General features: G+C 44.2%; 1 protein-coding gene across 5 annotated transcripts in view; it reads right to left on the bottom strand.

Moving 5' to 3' along the window:
• The window catches only part of SLC22A23 (solute carrier family 22 member 23), a 118,719-nt gene that overhangs the window by 79,727 nt on the left and 14,250 nt on the right, over positions 1 to 24,742 (bottom strand). For all 5 annotated transcript variants that reach the window (XR_012653711.1, XM_075052175.1, XM_075052173.1 and 2 more), the window contains exons 2-3: positions 20,656 to 20,759; positions 14,637 to 14,791 (exon numbers count right to left, since the gene is read on the bottom strand). Coding sequence is in view for 4 of the 5 variants with exons in the window: in XM_075052175.1 (XP_074908276.1) it covers positions 14,637 to 14,791; positions 20,656 to 20,759 (259 nt within the window). In the remaining variant the exon portion in view is untranslated. The remainder of the gene's footprint in view (positions 1 to 14,636; positions 14,792 to 20,655; positions 20,760 to 24,742) is intronic.

Raw genomic sequence — 24,742 nt, 5'->3', positions numbered from 1 at the left:
AGAGAGCTCCTTCCCCTCCCTGAGCTTTCCAAGGGAGGGTGGCCAGCTCAGCTGGAACCTGCCCCCCACTCCCACTCCTCACTCGTCATTTCTTTCACTTCCTTCACTGGGGTCCAAAGACTGTAGCCATGTCAGACAAGGTTGCGTGCTGCCATTAGAAAACTCTGTACTTCAAGAATTCAGTTTTCCTCACAGGATGATGCTCTGATTTCCTCTCCTTTGATTGTACTCCATCTGAAGGGTACTCTGCAGTACATGAGAAGCTTATCCACATAGAGCGCATCCCGAATGCACACAGACAACGTGGTGTGAGGAGAGCACACTACAGTTACGGTTCCCTCACCTGCACCAATTCACTGCTGATGCAATCACACAATAATCCTAAAGTGGATCTGTTAAAAAACAGAGCAGAGCAACTGGCGGTGGTGCGGTGGGTGTAATATTTCAATATTTTTGTTTAAGCCACATCACCTTCCACAGCTGGTTTTGAGTGCAGTTACAAGACCAGCTAAATCAGGAGGTGGCAACATATGGCAGAAACTTCTGAAGCTGGCGGTGTCATCCGAGGGCTGTAATGCAGAGCCACACCTCTGCTGTTTTCGGATTCAGTTTCATGAGACAGTGCTGGTCAGGATGCAGTTTGCCACCCCATCAGCGAAGTCCACCTTCCTGCATTCCCACCTCCCCTGACATTTACCTCTGACATTTGCATCCGTTTGCTCCCTAATTGCGTATTTCACAGAAGAGCAGAAAATCAGCTCAGCAAAGAAAAGTGAATTTTTGTTTGTTTGTTGGCTGGATTAAGTGGCTGAAGAGGGCGAGACAAATGTCAAAGCCAGCAGAGAGGAGGCGACTGCTGAGAGGGACGCGGGTGAGCAGGGATGCTCCTCCCGGCAACAGGAGCTGCTGGGCGATTCCCCCGGGGTTCCCCTTGGGAGTTAATGTGCAGTTACAAGAGTGGAAACACAGTTCTCGTACACGGTGACCACAATAACGGAAACACTACCTCCAGTAATGACTGAACATCAGTGTCTTACCGGGATCGCAGCTGCAGCACAGTTCCCGTGCAGTAAAATTTTTTCCTTAAAGACCACCAGGAAAACACCAGTACGCTGCGGACCAGGTACTGGACATACAGGCAGCAGTTCTGCTGGCCCTGAGACCCGCACGGCACTGACAGCACCTCTCTCAACATGCACCTGCGCCGGGGCAGGATTAGAGGGTTTCAGAGGAGACCGTGCCACTGCCAACCTCTCCAGGCACAGACTACGCGGGACGGCTTCGCCAGCCATGTTCTATTCCTCTCCAGATCCAGCAGTTTGCAGAACAAACGGAAAATGAAAGTTTTGACAGTTTGTATGATTAGGTTTATCAAATGTATAATAATTTTACACGTAGCTTTTAAGTGAAATTAAATCTAATGCATTTTACACTGAATGCCTGTCTTGAAATTGTCTCAACGTTTACATCCCAACAGTGCCATTTCGTACCAATTATACATTGAACAAGCATAACTGCAATGCAGTACAAAAAAACCCCAAACTTAGAGATTGTTTGGTTTGGCATTTAACCTTGTTACAGTACTACCTTAAGTTTAAGTCACTAAAATTCTATTATTTGAAATTAGAATTATGCATAGTATTTTGCAGACCAGCATTCCCAAATCAGAATCAGGACAAATTCATTTTCATATAAATCTTACAAATCTTAGTGACTGCTCTTAATACATTATAGTAAGTGTTGTAGCATACCTTTCTCATAGATACCTCTTCCAAAGAATAAACATATTCCCTTCCAGTGTTGAGAAAGTGAAACTCACTCTTTTCAGTACTACCAGTTATAACAAAACAAATGGGAGACACAGCGGAAGCCTAAACACATAAATCCAGAAACTTCCCTTTGTATTTTCCTATTTTACACAGTATAATATTTTAAAAGAGAGACGGACGTGCTGTAGTCAGACATTCTCAGGCAGCCACTTAAGTAGCAATCAAAAATTAATTAAGCAAGCAGAAATAAATTAAAAACACCACCCCCACCCCGATCACTATGACAATCCCAAAGACTTTTCCAACGCTCTGAGTAGATCAAGGTCATACAAGCTGGTCAGACAATTCAGCGCAGAGAGCATCTTTCTCCTAGACACCAACATCATCATCTCTGCCCCTCAGTTCAAGCCCTAACCTTCTTTTTTATCCTAAAGCCAAAAATAAAACCTAGTCTCATTAAAAGGTAAAATTTACCAAAGCAAGACTGACGGGACAGCAACAATATGACCTTTTCAAAGAAACTGGGTCTTCTTAGTACTGTAATATCAGATCGATGGTCTGCATTTCTCCCCCTGAAGGTTTAAGACTGCCAAATCCATGATCAAGATGTTTTAATCACAGATTATTTGTTGTCATCGGCAGACTGGAGGCTCCTATTTATTCACTAATTTGGATGTTGCTAAGAAAAGCCAGCCAGAAAAAGTGGAAATCTCACAACCGACACCTAGTGATATTTGGTTCTCCAACCGAGCTTCAGAAGTTTTAAATAAATCCAAAGCCGGTATCCTCACTCTGAAAGCTGAAGTAAATAAAGTTAAAGCCATACAGATCTCTATAAATTATTTTTTAAGAATCCTTTTCTCTGCTGCCAGTTTATCCACTCTTCTCCAAGACAAGTTAGTCGGTGCCTAGAAGTGGTGGAAGGACTTCCATCTGCTACTACTTCAAAGACAGCTATCCTGGGAGGAAACGTCAACCTGTCCAAGACGTACGTTTCTAAACATATTAGAGCTGCTGTCTCCGCCAAGATGCAATTAAACACTGTCTAATCTTTAAAAAGCCTGCAACAAAGAAGTTTTAAATCCCAAGTTCAAGAATGACCCGCACTAAATAAAAGCAAGCTTCACGGTGACTTGTAACAGCCTAATCTGTTTTCACCAAGAGAATTTCCTGACCTAAGGTTGCTGCAATAAGCTTGCAAGAATTGATTCATCTGCACTACAAGCAAGCCACAAGAGCTCTTAAACTGTGTCTGCAGCAGGGCACTGCAGCAAGTCGAATTTGTATCGTGGCTCTTGCAGTCTCTCCTCTCTCCTTGACTCCCCAGTCACCCGCTCCTGCTCTCCTCCTCCGCCTGCCCACGCTCATCCCACCCTGCGGTGAGCTTTTAGGGGGAGAAAGCCCACGGGGAAAACTAACTTCAAACCAAACCAAACAACAAAATCAATAGTTTTCTGCTGGTTTACACCCTTGAATCAGCTCACTGTAGGGCCAGCATTAGGTGGGAGCACCAGCCTGGGAGGGATGGGCAGACCCGGAGCAGGCAGAGCCGGGTCAGCTTAGGCTGTCCCTGAGCTGCTGTCGGATTCTCCTGCAGGGCAAAAGCTTCAGCCAGTTCCTGCCCTGTCAGTCTGAGATTTTAACTACTCCCAGCAATCAGGGCAGAAAGGATTTTTTTTGTATATACATGCACATAAAAGGTCCTCTCCTTCTTGGAGAGGCAGGTGGGTTATTTCTCCAAGAAGTCCACTTCTGTGAGGGATTTCATCTGCACTGTGCTGCTTTGAGCAGAGACACGCTGCAAGTGTTGGCTTGCAGGCGAGCGGCACTGGGCAAGCAGGAAGAAGAAGAGACAGAGAGTATGCGTAAATAAGCGTTTCTTAAACAGAAGTCATATACAAGGCTGTCCTGGCAGGAAAAAGCACTAGTATCTCCAGTGCAAGTCCCACCAGGCACTGAGAACTCCCAGCCAGGATCCCAGCAAAGTACAGCACTGAGAGAGCACTGCTACTCAGATTCACACAAGCTAGCACGCCACGCTGCCGGCTTCGTCTGGTCGTGTTTCTGTTTCCAAAATAACTAGGATGTGAAATCTTTAATTGCTGCTATTATTCTTCACTGGATAGGAGGAGATTTCTTATTTTAGAAAAATATCTGTCACGTTCTCTCGTAGCAGCAGCAAGAGAGAAGAGGCAATTGTGGTACATACTGTATATTCTATTCTCTTCATTTTCCTTCTTTGGGTCACGCATCAGCCATTCTTTTTCTCTGCTTTGCCACATGCTAGTGACCCTAGACCCATACGAAACACCTACCCTCAGCCAAAGACCACCATTAAAGAAAGGGTCAGGAAGGGAAGAAAGGCACCTGCATGAATACTTATTTTATTGAAATGCAACACTAAGTCAAAAAGGCTAAAGTTTGTCTCCTGAAAAAGTCAAATCAATCAGGTTAAAAGTTTACAAGATGTGGATTGAACTTTGCATATTTTCTTCCAGGCCTAGCACAGAAACTAAAGAAAAAAAAAAAGTGGGATGGGACAATGCTTCAGGCTGATTCACAACTCTAAACTCACACGTGACATCTGAAAGGACTCATATGGGTAGAGTCAAGGTTGGTATCATCAAAGCTTCTCCTGCCCAAATTCCAAAGCATTGGAATTCAGTAATTGGATTTCTCTACTGTACAGATACAAAAGAAGCCATTTTTTCCAGTAGATGACTAACACTGACAGCTTTATTTATTTATTTAACTTTCAAAGCAGAGTCATTTTTAATGGATCTATAATTCAAAAGCTCTTTAATTAATTTTCCTCAAGCTTCCTAGAAACACAGATTTGGTTTTGTGCCTTGAAAAACAAGTCAGTCAAGTTCTAGGCAAAAACTCCATTTCAAAGTCAAAGCTATAAATGAAACAAAAATGGGATTTTATTAGGAACCCTGGTTGCAATTTCACCACATAAGCTACTTCTACCATTATACAATCTTTTTAAGTTGCTCGTTTTTCCTCCCTGCCTTCAATCCATTTTTGTTTGCTATAATAAAAAAAATATTTCTTCCCTTACATTGCTTTTTGCCTCACCACATTATTGATTCTGCTTCCTGTGTGTTTTTTGTTACTTTTCTTTCTTCTGACTTCTCTTATAAAGCTGTAAACTGAATGCTCTATATCCAAGAGACAGCTACACTGCCTAACAGTACAGGACTGAAATCAGGGTGGAAGCAGCCCTGGAACTGAAGAAGGCCCTTGAAGAGCTGACAGAGCAGCACTTTGTTACTTCTGGACAGCAGTTTCACATCAAGCAGAAAAGTCTAGGGATGAATTTATTTAGTTTAGACAATAGTCCCTGGTCCATGTGCTTAAATATCTATTGAACTGAATGCTTCATGGAGAAAATGCCCTCCTCATTTCTCCAGGGAATTAGTCTCAAGTGTTTAGATAACAGATGGTACATAAAGTAACCCACCTATGCTTTAGTACTGGGGCACATGGGTCTTCCAGTCTGCATTTTTAACAGAATTATTAATTACAGTGCATAGTGCTCCAGCAGAGCTTGCCCTCTTCCACTGCACTGAGGCACTTCTCACGTCCTCGGCTGGCTGAGGCATGTGCAAACATTGTGCTCCACTGCTGCATCTGCCAGAGATTATTCTTGTAGGATAAAGAGCAGCAGAATGAAATGCATGTCCTTAACTTAACGTATTGAATATGTGAGGTAAGCCACTGATAGAGATGTATTTGCACTTAAATGCCTGACTGTATGGAAGAGGACTGAGGCATCAGTGTATGAGCTAATAGTTTGCGCTACAAGAGGTTGATCTCTGCCACGGGAATAGGACAGAAAGCTGGAAGGAGTAGCCACGAGAATGGTTAGTCTGCCTTGAATTCCTCCAAACACAGCCAGTTAGAGATGCTGGGGCATCCAGGAGCTGGGGGAATCACAAAGAGTGGCACAGGAACGCGGATCTAGAACTTCTGATGCAAATACTGGACGATGCTCCCTCCCACAGTTCAGCACAGACACTGTTCATCACAGGACAGCTACATTTCCAAGCCACGGAGCCTTCTTCAAACACCCTTTTTCTCCAAGATACTACCTGTTTTATTACCAAGCCTAAATTCAAGTTTATCTATAGTTGAAAGATTCCTTACTGAGTGTATGGGTGACTGAAGCAGACATACAGCTCATATATGCAAAACTGGAGTAGTGCTTGCAAAGATTTGCACATCATTCATTAGATTTCAGTAAACTGATTTCTTCTCTCACAATTCGTACCATAACTAGAATTCAAAGAATGTGAGCAAACAACTTTTCAAGATACTAACAAGCACTTATGTCTCAAGTTATCTCTAAAAACTATGTAAGTGTATGTACAATTCATTTAAGAAGGGACCAGATGTTCTCAAAAGACAAAAACATAGCTCATACTTTTAGGTCCATCAGTAATTGCAGCATACGACTTAGAAACAAACTCAACTGCAATGCAACATTGAGCAGTTTTCTTCAAAAAAGAAAAATGAGTGATATGAGCACCAGTACAGCATGTGTGATTAAATTCTGTAGACTGGCAACAAATAAAACAAAGAATTAAAACAAAAGTGAACTTTTTGTTGTATCTGACTAAATAGTATGCATTTGTAGAAATACTGCAACAAGCACTGCCTGCAAATTTCATGCTTTGAGTGAAATTTAATTAACTTGAACTAGTAAAAATCCCACAGGGTTATGTTATTTGTAAGCGAGAAAATAGGAGTCATGTCTGCATGACTGGGGATGGAAATTTGGCTAGCCTTGTTAAATTATGGTTCCTCTTGAAAGGCACATAAATATTTATGTGAATGTGTGCTGACATTTGTTGCTGGACTTGAATATTCAAGTCACTACAGATAACTCCTAAATCCACCTTCCGCATGCACATGGTTTTTCCTCTGTGTGCATCCTGTTGCCACGATAATTTGGCTTGCATTTTCCTGATGAGCTAACCTGCAGGGACAGGCAGGAAAGGGAAGTAAAGCACTATTCATTCATAGGTGATTTATGAACCTATGCGTGCTTCCTTTCACAGCAGAAAGTTAACACATGCACACAAGAGAAATGTGCATACACCCGTGTCTCACTGAAAGAAGCAGCTGGAGAAAAAAAAAATCCAACCCTGTATGCTGACTACCTTAAGGGCAGCTCCTGAGCTTGTTGCTGCCCATCTCATTTCCAACACCAGCCCATCCAGTTTTCAAGTTCTTCCAAGCATAAGGACACAGCTGAGGAACAGGATAGCTAAAACTCAGTAAGCCAACAGACTTAGCAGAATAGGCTTTATATGTATGACTTCTCCCTGATGCTCCCTGCGACAAATTCAGTTTCCCGCTAGGAAAAAATAAAATGAAAAATTCATTTAAAAAAAATCAGAACTGACACAGCTTTCACATCCCTGTCTCCAAAACACTTGCATTTCTCAGAGGAAAAAAGAAAACCACGACATACCTCTCAGATCATGGAAGTATGGGATTAACCATAAACCCGCAACAATGTCAGACCTACACAAGTGATACAATATTGCTGCACTATCAAGCCCTTGTAACTGTGAAGGACATAACCGTTTCTCAGCCAAAACAAGCCAAGTAGTTGGAGCTCAGGCACTGGACAGGGCATAGTGGGAAGGTTTTAATTTGCTGGTGAGAAGGAGCAGACCTGACCGCTGTGGTGGAACGCTCTCCTCCTGCCAGGAGGACTCCTAGACCCGCTCTCAGGAGGGAGGCTGGTGCACAGCAGCCGAAGGACTCTGCGAGATACAGACACCCACATCCCGACGGGAGCATCAGTCGCTCTGGACAGGGCTTGCATGGATGCATGCACACGCGTCACGTGAAGCTTTTGCTACCAGCAACCCGCCACAACGCCGAATACTAGCGTGGATCTACGTAGCAAGGAAAAGCTCTTACAACAGGAAAGAAAAAAAAAAAAAAGCAGCAGGGGGAACAGACACTTTACAATTTACTCTTACAGTAAGGCTCTAACACCTTAGCCAAACAGTTGCAAGTGAAAGGCAACTTTCTGGATTTAACCATACACCCATCTTAAATGCTTCCTTATAGTTTGAAGCCATGGTCGTATAAGTAGCTGAGGCAATGCAAAGGAATTTGGAAGGGGAAGAGAGGAGCCCCTCTCATTTCCTTTCAGGGGTGGCAAGCTCTTAGCTGCGCAACAGGGATGAGCAGACTTATTTGACATTGCTCAGATAACAAAAAAAATTACAAAATTCCCTAAAAGTGTCATTACAATCCTGAACAGTTACAGTTACAAGTATTTGCATGACAGAAGGTAAGATTTTGCATACTGAGCATACCCAAACTGCTGGAGCTGGTTTGGAACAATTAAAAGGCAGACACTTTAAATGGTAAATGCAAGCTGTGTTTTGAGCTGGGGAAATTGCAAGTGTACTCTAATCTCATCTGACTGTCATCATCAAAACTGCAGTGTTGCATCTTAATTGCACTCCCAATTGACCAGTAATACAAAAAGTACCTCAAATAAAATTAACTCCTTGGGCTTTTTGTCACATTGACAACACACAAGATTTTCAGCAACTGAAATGGAAAAACTGATTAAAACTAGACCCTACTGCAATTTCTGCATTAACTAAACTCCTTCTAACCTCCCAAGGAGCTTTAGGAAGATCCTCCTTTCATTCCCCTTTGGCATACTTTAAGATATTGTATAAATTCATTTCAAATGGGCTGCCTCAAACGGTACAGTTTTTTCAGGATTTGGGGCAATATGTTAGCAATGCTTCAAGGGCACATCTGCTCCAGAACACGGTTTGTAGGGGTTAACATAAGGATGATAACCCATGCCCCAGTGGCAGACACCACGTCCCTAGAAGAGCCCATACCCACTCTGACCATCCGAAAAGGGAAGGAAACTTGGAGGAAGTACTGAGGAGAAAGAGGCCAACAAATTATACGAGGAGTCAAAATCTGATTGTACTGAAGGAAGCAATGTAGAGTAAGGAAGATTTATACTTATAAGGAGAGTACTGCAATTCCAATAACCTTTTCCACTCTTGCATAAATTGAGCCCCCAGGCATTTGATAAAAGGCACGCACAGTCCTTTTTTTGAGTAGCTGGAGTGCTCCTACCGCATGCTTTTTTTTTTTTTTAACAGTTCTTACACAAAGCTATTAAAAATGCAGAGGTGCCATTTCTAGAAACTCAAATCCCATCTCAATGTTAGAACAGCCTGTGGCTACTCTTTAAACAAAGTGCTTCTGCATCATTTAACAATTAATGGTCACTTTAGGGTGATCCAGTAAGAATTTCGTTCAGTGGATCCCTCTATGATCACTCCTACTAGATCTGCATCAAGTGACTCAGAGCAAGGAAAGGCTGGTTACATAAACAGAAGGTAGGTGGCTTAACAACCTTGATCTTATCACAGACCTGTCAGTGGAGAGAACTGCACGTTACTGCAGAGCTAACGCACATGTCAATGCGCTGGAAAGGAGTCAGATGTTTTCCACATTCTCTGATTTGGGAATGCTTTGCAGAGTTATTTATTGAGCCGGTTCAGATTACACAGAATAACTTCAGAGCCTGTGGTTTCCAGTGCTTCACCTGCCTTGCTTAGCCAAGGCCATGCTTGCTACTGAAGAGTCAGGAGAGGAAAATGGAGAATAGAATCAAGCAATTATATTGTTTAGACCATTCAAACTCCAAGAGAGGTGGGAATTATAAACTTGTGATGCTCCAGGATCTCAGAGTCTATACACTTTGGGGGGGGGGGGGGGGGGGGGAAGACAGAGATAAATCTCACCCTTTATATTGACACCTGACTGGAAGTAAAATTATTTACAAATCTGACATCACTACAGCCCAACACCCAGACGCTTCCATGCTCCGTTTTGGTACTTGCTTATTCTTCAGCCTGAAGCAAGCTTTCTAGCACACCACTCTAGCTTTCCAGGATACATGTTAAAAAAAAAAAAAGCCCACATTTAGCCTCTCTCAGATCAGTGCCTGTGTGATTTACAGGAGTAACAGGTTAGATTGACCTAGCTATAAATAAGATACATCACAGCTGGACATCTTAACCAGTCTGGAAGCCTTTGCCAAGCTTCTCCAGGCTTTTGAAGCACAACCTATGATTTTCAACAGCGTTTCTACCTTTCTTCTCCTAACAGTGAAAGAGAAACAACATGCCTGCTCTTTCTGCTACTATGCATCGGAGGGGCAGCCCTGCTTCCTCACTTCAACCTGAGAAAATGTTGTCTCCCTTTCGGCAAAGCTATTTCCAGAGCCTATTGAGTAGTTCATTCAAGTCTAGACTTTCTAATTTTGCAGCATAATCTATAGTTCAGTCACCCATGAAACTGCTGACCAGCCTGCAATTGTGTGCAAATCCGCGCCATGGCTTGTGCTGTCTGAGCTCAGGTACGCTCATTAGTGATGGCACACAGCACTTTAATGGGAGGCTCGTTAAACCTGCCAGGAGCATTTGCCAGAAAAATACAACTCTTCCTCTAGTCCCCCTTAAATAGTTTAATTAATATCATCATCCCAGCTTCGACTCCAGAAAGTGACAAAAGCAGGGACACTGGGGAGGAGACAGGTACGGTCTGGGAAGCGATCCGCTGGAAGGGAACCCTTGCCTCCCTTCAGCCATTTAACCGGCCCTGCCTGGTGCGGGGCCATGCTCCCGCCCTATCCCCCATGCTCAGGCAGCAGCAGATCTCCCAAAAGAAAAGCAGACAAGATCAGAGGGCCCATCCCACTGACAACAGCACACCTGGTCTTCTCCAGAGGCAAGGCGGACGGCTTCCCTCGCAGAGGGCTCAGGTGCTGGCAGCGGCGCGGCTCGGGCAGCAGCATGCGAGAGGAGAGGGGGAGAACGGGGAGGGTGAACTCCTGCCCTCAGCCATGAGACCTCTTGCATCAGCTCCCCCCAGCTCGCGAAGAGCTCTAAGGAAGGGCCCCGCGCTGAGTCAGCCGCACCATCCGCCCTTCCGCAGAAGCCCACAGGAAAAGGCTGCCCTGCGGCCACGGCAATGCCCCAGCGAGACTAACGTGACCCGCAACCAACGCCCTCCCCACCCTTGCGACAATCCCATCTGCTCTCTCCCATGACTTCCACGTTTGCCGAGCGTACTTTGTCCCACACGAGTTGCGACCGGCGAGCAGAGCTATGTGCGGGAAGAGCGGCACACCTCGCCTGCCCGTACGAGTCCGCGGACGCCAGCCGAGGCGTTACTCAGGCAAATGCGTCCCTGCTCAGGGCTCCCACACCTCTTCCCCCCCCCTCTCGGCCTGTCCAAAGGAAAACTCCTCACAGGACTGGCTTAGGGCTTTCCACCCCAATGGGTAAACTCAAACCTCCTCTCCTTCGGCTGGGCAGCAGGTTACGGCACCGTGCATCCAACCGTGCTGAGCCAGCAGGTGCAGGATGCCTGTGCTTCCCCCTCGGACACGCACGCGACAACAACAAACAAACTGGAACAAAAGGCACCCTCAGAAAAAAATGGCTTTTGCCCTGCTTTCTCTTAAGCAACCTGCCCTCCTCCAGCCCCCAGTTTACACTCTTTCCTACATTTAACTGCTGGGCCGGCCGTACATCCCCTTCCAACCACTGCAGCCAGAGTGTTCCTTAGCACCCCTCCGCCATCTCTCTTTCCAGGAGATTTTGCCTCCAGTCTCAGCGCCCTCCTCCAACAAGGGGTGGCCCATTTCCACAGAAATCTGCTCAGGAAACATAGCAGGGGACCCAACCAGCCTATCGCAGCAGGCAGCTCCAGCTCTGTGCATCAGACGACTGCCGAGCATGGCGTACCGGGAGCCGCTTCGCCGTCCTGGGGAGAGCTTCCCGAGGACCTTGCCGGTGCCTCCCCACACAAGACATGTGCCAGCTGCTCCAGAGCACAGGAACCCACTGAAGGCCAGTACCCAGCACAAAATCACTTCTGGAAGACGGTAGAAGCTCCCCCCTCCATATCGTCATGAAGCAAAAGCCTTTCAAAGCTGCATGTGTTTGTTCAGTGGAAAAGGATTAACTGCCTTTCATTCTCCTAGATGGTGCAATGGCCAGCAGCACCTGGGAGGAGAAAGCCCCAGGTTCATTTCTCCTCTGCGTCCCTCCTTCGCAGCAAGCATCACCACCCACACAAAGCCTGTCTCTTCCTGCAGGTTCACTAGAAATTTCACCTGAAACACCTTTTCCCACAAAACTACAGCAGCTGCAGGAAAACTTTTCAGTTTAACAAATCAACATCCAAAAGTGGTTTCTTTAGACAAGTCCCAAGAAGCTCCAGGCAAGAGGCTGTACTTGGAGGCCACAAGAAGCCAGCTCACTACAACACTGAGGAAAGCCTGAAGAGAAGCACCGGCGGCTCGGGCTCAGTGCTGTCCCTCCACAGAAGGCCAGGCTCATCCCCAGGCTCACTCCGCACCATCGGGCGGACAGGTAGGAAAACAGGGCTAGGCTGTAAAGAAGAGTGTGGTTTGAATGGTGAGGGCAACTCGACCTTGGCAGCTCTGCCTTTTGAAGGCAGCACTTCGGTGCTCTTCCCACTCCCAAAGCATCCAGGACTGTTATTTACAATTTCCCTTAGGCAGGCCATAAATCCGAGCACAACTAGCAAGCTTAACACAGTGTAAAAGGATCCCTGTGGCAGGCTAATTACCTTTGCAGGCTATGCAAGCCTATACAGTTTGCTTCTGCACAGTAGCTTTGAAAATTTTGGCTAATGACTGTGTCTAACAGATCAAACTTTCCACTTTCTATTGTTCTGCTCAGGGCAGCCAGCTGGGAATTCAGGGGCAACAAACCTCCAGGGGAAGAAATCAAGGCCATTAAGAGAAAGGGAAGAGGGGCTATGAAACAGAAGATGACTCCACAAAGCAGTGCTATAGCATGCTACGGACTCCAGCAGAAAGGGAAAGATAGTAAATCTAAACTGAGAGGAAGCCTAACAGATTATGAGTACTAAAATCAAAACCACCACCACAAAAAACAAACCCTGATACTCCCATTCTCTTAAGACTTTAGGGATTAATCCTCTCCCACTACTCTTTACCAAGATGACAACTTTTTTTTTTTTTTAAATGAAAATATTTAATACAGAAAAATCCACTCCCCTCACCTCTCCAGCCAGAAGGCCAGAAGATTTACCAGAGGTGCAGGTGCTGCATGTTCCACATTTTCTTACTTCCACAGAAGTACACTGATGTTCAGGCTGCAGCTAATTTCACACAGAACTTTCCTAACACCTACCGACTCTATTCATGCATTGTCTATCCAGACAGCAGTGGTTATAGCAAACACTTGAATTGGGGAGGGGGGTGGGGGGTGAAAATCAGACTCAAATCCTTGCTCTGGATCAAGCAGAGCATGAACTAACCAGGATCTCCCATTGCTGAATGAAAGCCTTGGCTGGCAAGCTATTGTCTGATCTAAGGTGACACATGCACTCTCTCACTCTGGTCTCAAAATGTCCATAATTGAACTTTTACTTAGATGGCATTTCCCCATGAAAATCTTCAGTTGCAATGACTGTCTTAAAAAAAACCAAACCACCAACCAAGAAAAAATAACATGCTGCAGTGGGCTGTGAAAAATCCCAACAAGCCTAATTTCCAGCTGAATGTCATACTGGTAATGGCTGAAGCCCCCTCCCACAGGAACCATACACATTAAAACACTTCCCAATAAAAGTGTGATATCTTCAGTGGTAGTTTTTGGTTTTTGGTGAAAAGTTCTCACTAGAGATTACATAACCAAAGGCAAGAGAAGAAAAAAAAAAAAGCCCAAACCAAAACCATCCTGGGTACCACATCAGCTATAACAAAGAAGTGCAACTCTTGTATACTCTAGTCAGGCTTCTTTCCCCTTGGCGCAGACTGAAAACAAAACAAAAACTGTGGAACTTAATGCTACGAAACACTCCATGCAGGGTAAGGATATTGTGCTAAGTCTTGATGGGTTAGATACCACCTACAATAAGAAGTAAATAAAAATTTATAAATTTCTGTACAGCAACTTCCAGGATATAGTTAGATAATACTTTTCCAGAGCCATAATAAAGAAGGAGAAATTCCGTGTTTTCCTCAGTTGGTGCGGTACTACCTGTTAATTACAGACAGCCAAGGAAGCAGAAGCAGACAGAGCTCTCTGGAGCATATTCAATGGACACAGATTAGGCTGGTGACATTACACATGTACTCTCTGAAAGCAAGGCCTCCGAAAGGGGTTTTCAAATGTTTTGCAAGTTTACCAGTCACCCCAGTATGAGCATGCAGATATTTCTTACAAGCTTTCCCTCAAGTTTCTCTCAGTTATCTTCCCCCACCATGAAACAGACAAAAACAACAACAAAACCCCAATAACAAAATATTGATAAAAGGACTTCGGGCTCTTCTTCTCACATATCTTTTCTGTACTTTACAATCCTGAGGCAGGGACACAGGATCTCTTGCTACAAGTAACAGAGGAATTTCTGAAAAAGTGCCAGAATACATACTGCTACAGACACAGCAAAAGTGGGGAGTCTCCTACTGAGCTCAATAGTGCAAGGTGAAATCAACTCCCATTACACATTATGGCTACAACACAGATGACTTCTAGGTTTAAATAACAATAAGCAAACCCAAACCACCTCGTAACTCTTAAAATGAGCTCTCAAACGGCTTCACAGACTGCTCTGGAGCAAACTAAAGAGACAGCTGCAAAATCCCTACCTCCTTACCAAAACTCAGGCTAAAGCTTTTTCAGTCCATACGATTCTGGTTGGATCTGTTTGGATGAAAGCGGGAAGCCAGAGAACAGCAAACCACGTACTCAATATAAGACACATTTGGATGGGTGATGAAGGCATACTCACGCAGTGCGTACAGGGAGAGGACTATTCCAGCCAGGCAAAACCCCTCAAAAAACCTGAGTGTGCTGAACATGGTCACGTTCACTGAGAGCGCCACAGTCAGTCCAAATATCAAAATGAATATGACAGAGAAGAGCAGTACAGGCCGTCGACCAACCCTAAAGATAAGGAAGCATGGAGAAACAGTGTTAAAAGCCAGGATGGACATAACACTAGATCGTTATAACTGGCAAAGAGGGGAACAAGTCATGCAATCCCTTCCAAATATTGCCACCCGTTTTTAATGCTTGTTCCCATCTCATTTTTTTCTGCTTACTGAAACCCAGATTCCTCAGCCAGCTTTGCATTGACAAATTCATTTCAGACAGGATTAAGCAGAAACAGCACATTGTATTATGGCTTGATTTAACCATCATTTCCAAAACACCAAAGGTGAACAAGGAAACATCTAGGAACTACTGTAAGGTCATAAACAAGTCCAATGGAGATCAAAAGCAACTTCTCTGAGCTTCCTGTAGAAGCACGGGAGAATGTACAGTATTATATGTTATATGGCATGGTATATTATTATTTCTCTATAGTCTAGAGCCACAGAGCTTACTGCAGAGGTCTTTTCCCAACAGACATGCACTCTTCAGCCTGCAAGAGGAGCTGCCTCTAAAAACTACTTTTCTTGGCCTCACTCTTGAGGGCAAGCCTAACAAACACAGACCAAGCACCAAACAGGGCTCGTGTCACTTCACTGAGCCTTAGAGAGCCGATAGTAATGCTCACAGGAAAACCGTGAGCTCCAAGTCCCTCCACCTTGTATCCCCACAGCAGCTGCAGAGACGTGAAAAACCAGCCCAATTGGAAGGTGAGGAAGAAACCACTCCAAAAATTATCAGTGGCAACAGGGGCGTGAGAATTTGCAGTCCTCCTTTGCAGGCAGGCTTTACAGCTGCAACCTGTGGTTGCACATGTTGGTGCAGCGCTGGTGAGGAAGAAGAGTTACACTGCCACCGAATGTGGGGGCACTTGCTGCAGAGTTTGGCTTTTTCATGCCAAAGGAACAAGAGATTTTTACATCTCTTACTCATATGCTTAGTGTTTATAATTCCCCTTTCCCCACCTCTTCCTGTGCAAGGAGAATGATACAAAGCACCAGAGCACACCGCTATTTTAAAGCAAGAATTGGATCATTATGTGGAGATTTCCAAAATTTTTCAACTTGTCAACTCCCACAAGTTTTCCAGTGGAACTGAGGATCCCTTTTAGTCAGCTCCATATGCCATTTCCACAAAGAATATATGAACTTGCTTTTTGTAGGCAGCTTTCACAGACCCATTCAAAGCAGTCTGTCAGCTGCAAGCCAGCCATCAGGTTGAATGTCAGCACAATAAAGAGCATTTAAATCTCACAACTAGTCCAGCTTCACATGCTGAAGTGTTTCTACTCAATTATTTCAGCAGATTGTTACCAGCAGCTATAAAGTATATTATATATGAGCATTTACAATTACAACTCTGGATTTTGCTTTACTTAAAATGGAACAAGATCAATAAAATAAGGAGTGAAGGGCTGAAAAGGAGACATTGTTATAATTTTTTGTATTTTGGGGAACTGGAAGATTGCACTGGTATGTGTCATCATTCACGCTTTTTCGAAGTCACACCTAAGAAGGCAATATCATGGCTCCTTGCATGAGGACAGGTTGATTGGTTTTTTTCAGCTGTAGCATTGTGTATTGGTGTATTGGTTTTGTGTGGCAAGGTTTTGGTAGCTGGGGGGAGTTACAGGGGTGGCTTCTGCAAGAAGCTGCTGGAAGCTTCCCCTATGTCCAACAGAGCCCATACCAACCAGCTCTAAGATGGACCTGCTGCTGGCCGAGGCTGAGCCCATCAGCGATAGTGGTAGCGCCTCTCTGACAACATATTTAAGAAGGAAAAAAAGTTGCTGGGACAGACAGAAACAGCAGCCGGAGAGAGAGTGAGAATCCGGGAGTGAAGTTGTGCCCGGGAAGAAGGGAGGGGTGGAGGGAAGGTGTTCTGAGATTTGGTTTTATTTCTCATTACCCTACTCTGGTTGATTGATAATAAGTTAATTTTCCCCAAGTTGAGTGTTTTGCCTGTGACAGTAATTGGCGAGTGATCTCTCCTGTCCTTATCTCGACCCACGAGCCCTTTGTTATATTTTCTCTCACCTGTCCAGCTGAGGAGGGGGCAGTGATAGAACAGCTTTGGTGGGCACCTGGTGCTGAGCCAGGGTCAACCCACCACAGTGGAACCTCAAAAATTTAACTTGTTGGCATTAACCATTCAGTGTTTTTAAAACAGAACGTACCAATGTGGAAACTGAAGACAGCAAGGTCAAAGCAGATTGCTCTCAATCAGCATACAAACCCAGCCCACCAGAAGATGAGCTGCTGTTGTGCTGAGGGTGGGAACAAAACATCACTGCCTCGGTGATACGCAATGCACTGGGAACATGCTGGACACTGGGGCAGCTACTGCCATGTGTACTTCAGATTTTATATTTATGGAACACAAAGCACTTGGGCAGGGAGGGGAAGTGTCTCATACAAAACCCTCAATACAGAAAAAAACCAACTACGAACTTTGTGTTATCAGCAATCTGCGCAGACTTTTGCAGCCCTATTTTCGTAATCGCCAAGCTGTAATTCATACTAATTAGTATTTGTGGAAGTGTTTTGTAGATGAAAGGCATTATGCAAACACTCAGAATTAGGAAGTTAATTCTCATCACAAGCCTGACCTGCCATTCCCTGATGTTGATTAAAAAAGACCTCATGCTTAACATACTGCAGTTCTCTTCTTCCCCTCCTCCCACCCTCTGTACTCGAGGTTATCCATCATTAGGACACAGAATTTCTTCTGCCATTGTACAAGTTATGCAAATGAATGATTGCTGCTAATGAAGAATCAGGAAATTCAAGACCCTCCTGGGCCTGTAAAAGCCAACTGAGGCCAGATAAGCCCTCTGGTAAGAGGCATCACCAGCACCTCCTCCCAGACACAAAACTAGTCTCCTTCTGCATCAAGACATGCAGCACATTCCTCAAAAATCAAAGCTCCAGGGCAGCTATCAGCCATATATTTGGTGATCCAGCAGTGTTTTGACAGGATGGTGTCTCAGAGCATAAAAAAAGCCTTTTATATGTAGACAGAATTATCTGACTAACAGTACAGGGAAACGCTTGTGAGAAATTAAACCATACACAATCTCTCTGGTAAAACAGCCCCAGGATGCTATCTGCTGCCATCCAAACTATTCCAGAGGGAGCTTTCTGTGCCACAAAAGTCTCAGCCTACACTGCATACTATTATCCAAATCAAATGCTAAATGCTGCCTGCACAGGTAAATAACTAGGGATACAAGCAACCCCAGGCTTTTGAAGAGTCTGCAATCCACACAGTGTGATACGCAGATGTATCAAAAAGATATTCCTAACGTCGTCAGAGTTGCACCACAGGGGAAGTGTGAATGGTCTGAGGACAAGACCTGCTCTTCCCATGCTCCTATACATGTACCTTGCCATCCTGAGAAGTCTAAGCTTTGCTCTTGCAGTCAATCGAATTGCTCTTCCCATGCCGTTCTTCGCAGGTTTTCTCTCAGTTTTGGGACTTGAATCAGCCCAAAGGCTCCAAAAAGCACCAGAGCAGGTGCAGATCAGGGGCAGTACTGGGCAATGAGAGGCAGAGACCTACTGTCTTGATGCTACACGAACACCAAGCCCCCCTGCTCCAGAAGGAAGCCTTCCACAGAGACCTCAATAGCCTCTGCCCAGAGCAGGCTAAACTGCCAGCAGCTCTGCCTGTTGAACGAGTGACTTATTCAGGCATTGGACACAGTTGGTCTTCACACTGCCGAAGATGTTTACAGACCTTCTTCCTATAGATTTTCCACACAGAGCTATCCCAGCATGCACACCTACTGTATTTTGAACACAGAGTGCTCAGTTTACTCAGCAAACAACCTTAATACACTCTACGCCTTTGCCACATACAACTTTAAAAGCCTTCTTTCAAAAAGGAAAAGCAAAGCCCCAAATCCTAATGGTACAAAAACCCCCAAAGTATCTTCCAATTATCTAAACTGAAGAGTGGTATATATGAAAACAGATTTTGAAAGTTTGTACTGTTTGGTCTCCCCTCTTCTTCCTTGGGACCGACATCCTATTTTTCTTCTTTTTCTGTTTTTACAGGTACAGTCCCCTTTGTATCCATCTCTCCACACAACCCCCTGCCTTAGTGGAAACTCAAGTTGTGATTAAATAGCAAAGTAAATCCCATTTAGGTCATCTTTCACCAGCCCCAAATGCTACTGCTAAGTGACAAAGACTATCCAGTGCAGGTCCCCTGCTGGGTCCGTTATATCAAATGGCAAGGATGGGGACCAAATTGGAGCATGAGGACCAGCTTTGGTGGCAGCAAACTACATCCTTTCTGGTCACCCAGGGAAGGGCAAGGGGGTCCCTGTTTCCTCCAGCCACCAAGTTACCATTTTTCTCTGTTGCACCACAGCTGGAAACCAGATTCTCCTTAAGCTCTCCTAAACTGACTAGACAAAAAGGAGAAAAAATACCTCATTTTTATATCAGGCTAATTTTATGCTGCATTAGCTCAGCTAAGCAGTTTGCAGAGGGGTCCAACAAGCGCACGTGGCAACACAAAGTACACGCTGGGGACAGCAATGGATGGAAGAACAGGATGCTCCTTTTGGTGGCAGAGAGCTATTAAATCTGCTTACTGCAATTCTCTCTCAAAGCCAGGGCCTTAGGCAACAAGTTGTTCGCTTATTTGTGACTTATTTGTCAATTATAGCAGCACTTTCCTAACTTGGGAATAAGTCTGTTTTCTCCACACTGATTCCTTTTTAGGAAAGCTGAGCAAGATCCTTCATTCATTTTTCCACTATACTTTCTACGTATTGTTAGAGCTCTGTTTTACTTTGGTATTTTAATCAAAGTCAACTGTATTTCATCATGCATGTTCCCTGCTTCACATGATTCCTCACTTGCCTAAAAACTTTTAGTGACTATTCAAGAATTAAGATGCAATTTTGCTATGAATGCTTGAGCCAAATTACTGCACAGCTACAGGGGGCCTCTTCTCTCCCAACTGACTGGTGAGTTGCTGAGGCTTTGTAAGATTTCCCTAATAGGCAACTCTTCTTCTTCCTTTCCTGTTTTAATGAATGGCAAAAGAGTTAACTTGGGGCCATTTAAAGCACCAACATTGGCAACTGTGCTGGAAGCCACTGAAATGACTGGGACAGCATCACAGAGCTATTGTTTCAGATGCTGCGAGTTTCCACTGAAATCACTTGAGTCATGCCTTTAATTCCCCCCTCCCCCCCTTTCACACTACAAGACCCTTTCTTTAAATAAAAGCTGAACTCTCAGCGTATCTGGGGTATCCAATAATGTTTTCACTACTGCAATTTAAGAAATTGCACTCTATGCTTTTAAACTCAATATCCCAATATTAACAGCACATAAGTCAGCGATTCTTTAACACTACATCGAAATGTTTGCTTAACAAGACCTTTAAAAATAGAACAATGGAAAGGTTAGCAAAAAACAGCCTTCTACTCACAGAAAGATACTGTGTAAGCACAAGGTTGACATTACATTAGTCTTGTATTCAGACAAATCAATGCCGCTTCCAATTCCTTTTAGCCCTATCTCTTGGTTAAATAAAGAAAACCCTAAAGTGAAGGCTTCACTTATATAATTAGAAAAGACTTAATTCTGTACTAGTGTTACAGCTATAATAAATTGTGTTAGCAGGAAATAACTAAGCCAACTATCAAATAGTTTATGTTATTTACCTTGATATAAATTACTCAGTTCAAGCAATTAACACACAGTTTTAAACTGTTTATTCATCATGCTTCTTTCAGAACCTGCAAACCCATTATGCAAAGGTTCTTCATGAATATAAAGTAGAAGACAATCGAAACAATATTTAATATTGTTATTTATTTATAGTTACATTGCATTAAAAGATTTTTCACTTACCAGTCAGCTATACATCCTGTTATTAAGTGGCCGAAGATTAATCCTACCAGTAGGGAGAATTTAGCAATGTGGACTTTCCAGGCAGAATCACAAACAAGATCCCACTGGAAGAAAAAAAAAAAAAGACAAATAAACTGAAATGAATTAGTTTCTCAGATGTGTTTAAACAGACTAATGTTGGCGTAGAGCTTCTTCCGAATTTCAATCCTAGCATGAGTGCATGGAAATGGCAGAGGAAAGCTTTCCCCCTCAAGTCAAACTCCAGACTCCAATGAGCAAATTAACGACTCATTTACTTCAGTGAGTTTTATCAGACCCTTAACTATGAAGTGACAATATCCAACACTGCAGCAGCCCCAGACACCTACCACCAGAGCCCCGCGAAGCCCTCCGGCAGCAAGCCCGGCAATTTAAGAGCAGGTTCTCCAGCTGACCTCCTCAGGGCCGCTTGGAAACACGGGGAAAAGCAGCTGCTTTGCCACAGACCCCCGATGGCCGTTAGCTCCAGGCTCCCACGGACAAAGCGTCAAGACACTTTTGCTTTCAGAAAAGCATCCCGATTCCCCAGGTGGTGGAAGGGGACGAAGGGTAACTAATGGCACGACTCACCAGGACAGGTCCTGGCACGGAGCCGGACGGGGCAGCCGGAGATCCCAGCATACCCGCATGACTCCTTGGGACAGCAGCCCCCCCAGCGACATGTCACAGCTCAAAGATCGGACAGGGGCTGAACCTCCACACTAAAGCTATCCCTGATACTGAAATTACCCTTTCTGTCCAAAGGAAGAGAAAAAGGACCATTTCAGGTGCCCTGTCATTAGGGTACTGCCTCATTCCCGTGAGAAAGATGGGAACAACAAGGTTTCTGGTGAGGCTTCCCTAAACACCGAGACATTTTCCTCTGAGGCATTAGACTGAGGCTCAGGAGAATGGGGCTGTATTCCTGGCTTTAGACCAATATCCTCATTGCCCTCAGACATGTAACTTAATCTCTCTTATGTGTAAAGTGTGGATAGTACTATTATACCCTTGAATAAATGTAGGAAGATACGTTTGTTTGTGAAGTGTTCAAATATTGATGGTAATGGGAGCCATACAAATTTCATGAAAAATAAGTACAGCTAACTTTGGAGAGTCAGGTACTCCAGAACTGAAACTTTGCAGAATGGCTGTTTGTGTGTAATGTAATAATAGCAGCAGCCTTCCTGACACCAGTACCTGAAGTTTCATGGCCAAAAACACAAAGTAAAAGTATGCCATTTATTTTTAAAAGCCAGATGCAACTCCAAAAGAAAGCCTCCCTCAAAAGAGTTCAGTTAGGTGGGCTGCACTTTTAAGCATTTCCATTACATACAGCCCTTCCACAAACACAGCTAGCTCCGACTCAGCCCTCTGGTTCAACATCACAGGACACGTCCTCCCCACAACACACCACCTCACCAAGAAGTATAGCTCTTTTGTGGCCAAAAACCCATGCCAGGTTTCAGGCTCAGGCTTTTTGTTTTAGTTAAACGTATTGTTGAGTTCCTCACTGCACTTGTCTGACCCTCCAACCTACCGACTGAAGGCACTAAGGAACCAAAAGCAAGTAGTATGAGCAAGTATTTTTTTCCACCAAATAGCTATGAATTATTTGCAGCAAACAGCTCAGCAAGGCAGTGAGAATTGCTCTCCAAAGATGTTGACTTTTTAGAACTATTTAGCAAGTGGGGGAAATACAATTCCTAATATTTGCAAATATAGAACCAATCTCCAGTTAGCAAAGAAAAATATCCGCCCAGACAAGCTACAAACAAAACAAAATTTGGGAGATACATCTGAGCTCCAGGCAGGCTTTCAAATGCTCTGGGTTTATTTTCACAATCCAGAACGTGTATATGCTGCTTAAGACTTATAAATCATTTTTGTTTGTAGAGAACAAATTAAGGTTATAAAAAGTCATATTTATACAAGAACACTTTTTTAAAGACAATCTCTAAAAGTTGTTAATTTTTTATTTTCTTGCTGTCAGAGGAACAGTTATGTCATCCAAGTGCAAAAAGAAAAAGCAGATATCCTGGTGTCTTTTCATTTTCACAGCTTACTATTGCTAGCCAAAGACAGCCAGCCCTTGCATAATCCCCAGGCAGAGAATGTGCAGTACCAGATTACACGTAGGTAAAGGTTCATGGCTGGAAGAGCCAAAATCTCATGAAGGGCTGTTGTGAAATTTCAGGCCAGGACCACAGATGTCAAACCACTTTGGCACACCGGTACACAGAGTTAAGAGTTTAAAAGCAGAAGAAAAGTCAGTCAGCACATCCTTCAGTGGTGCCTAAAATGCACCCACCCCTTTTGATAACTTATCTGCAAGTCATCGTTTGCTTGTTTGTTTTTAAGGCTATTGCCCAAGTCCCCAGCTGTTCTGAAAATAAAAACACATATTTCCTTGTAAACCCTGCATCTGGCCCTTTCCTGTCCTCAGTTAAGCACTCGCTCTGCAGGCCAGTGTAAATCAGAGCTGATCACCCAAGCCCACAAGGACAGCCTAACGTGGGTGCTGACAGACACAGGCAGCCCCTGACCTTCCCCAAATCCCTCACTCTGCAAAACACTCCGAACTCGTAAATAGGGAAATGATGAAATATTTCAATGGTTGCTTTAGCACAAACTTCCAGAGAATCTGCCACAACCCCAAATTACTCGCTCAATACTAGGAGCTCAGGCAGACCCCGGTTTCTCCGCTGGCAGCTGTCAAAACCAGAGAGAGGTCACCATGAAGCAGTTATCCCAAATAAATTTGGCAGGACAGTGGTGGGTGCCACCAGAGCATCCGACTCACAAAGAGGCAGAAGAATAAGGAGAGGGCACAAAAGAAAAATGGATGCTGCAGTCAAAAGCAGCCTCAGGTAAAGATGACATTAATAGGACAAAATACATATTTAATAGCTAGCATATCATCCCCACCCATCTTAACACCACAGCAGAGCAAACCAGCGAGGCTTCATCATGTGGAAAGCACAGGAATTTTGCCAGACGTGCGCTCTCCCTTCCCTTCTCCATGGAAAAGCCAAAGGCAGAGGACTGCAGCCTCAGCTTTGAAGAGCTAGAAATAAAGCAGGGACCATTATATAGCACCAGTGCTGCCTCTCCCCTTACGTACACCTAGGGTCAGCAGCGCTCATTCGACACGTGCCTACATGGCACGGCCGTGCCCGGAGCCGTGGCAGGTCCTGCTGTTAAGTGCCGGTAGTTGCATCCCGCAAACATGACACTCTGATTTGCTCCACAGAGAAAGGAGTGACAGGTTTCCATGTCCCTGCAGAACAAAATGCTGGGCTGGGCAGTGCTGATGACAGTTCAAGTGGCACTCCAAGTAAATCTGCACTGGGAGATTGTTTTGGCTGGAAACTAGATGGTAATCCTCTACCACCTCTTACAAAAGGTAGATTAATCTGTTACAAGCAGGGAGACCATTAAATCCTGTAACTGCTCTGGCTGAATTCCCTGGTGTCCCACTCAGGACTTAACAGCGCCCAGCCTGAAGGAAGGATGCTGCTAAATTTACAGTACTCCCTGGGATTTCTCTTTGCATCCCTGGGTTTTGTCTGTCTTTCTGTCCTCTGTCCATCCTCCTAATGCAAGAGATCTGATAAAGTGACTTGCTAAACCAATAGGACTGTATTGTTATGCTGAAACAAAAATAACTATATATAAAATATGGTGGTGGAAAGGGAACATTTAAAAAACAAAAGCTTTTTTTCATAGCAGTACAGCAATGTAGAGAATATGCCACCTATGCAGACGTGCAATATATTGCAAGTGTTTTTTTCATGTTGTGACAGCATTTTTTTTTTGTCAAAGCTTAAGGAGTCACACCTTCAGGATCCTAATGTTTAATTGATATCAGTGAGTCACCACCCATGCTGTGAGTCACTATGTTTCACATCAAGATGGAGGACTATTTGAAACATGAGATGCTTGGGAAGACATCTGGCAAAAGGTAATCCACGCCAAAAGTAACCATCCTGCAACTTATTTACAAGGGGTGAAAATCTGGACAGGGCTCATGCAGCGAGTCAGCATTTGCATTGAAGTTAAGTTATAA

Source organism: Buteo buteo, chromosome 20 (assembly GCF_964188355.1).
Source record: "Buteo buteo chromosome 20, bButBut1.hap1.1, whole genome shotgun sequence".
Taxonomy (NCBI): Eukaryota; Metazoa; Chordata; class Aves; order Accipitriformes; family Accipitridae; genus Buteo; species Buteo buteo.
This window is presented reverse-complemented; position numbering and strand designations above follow the sequence as displayed.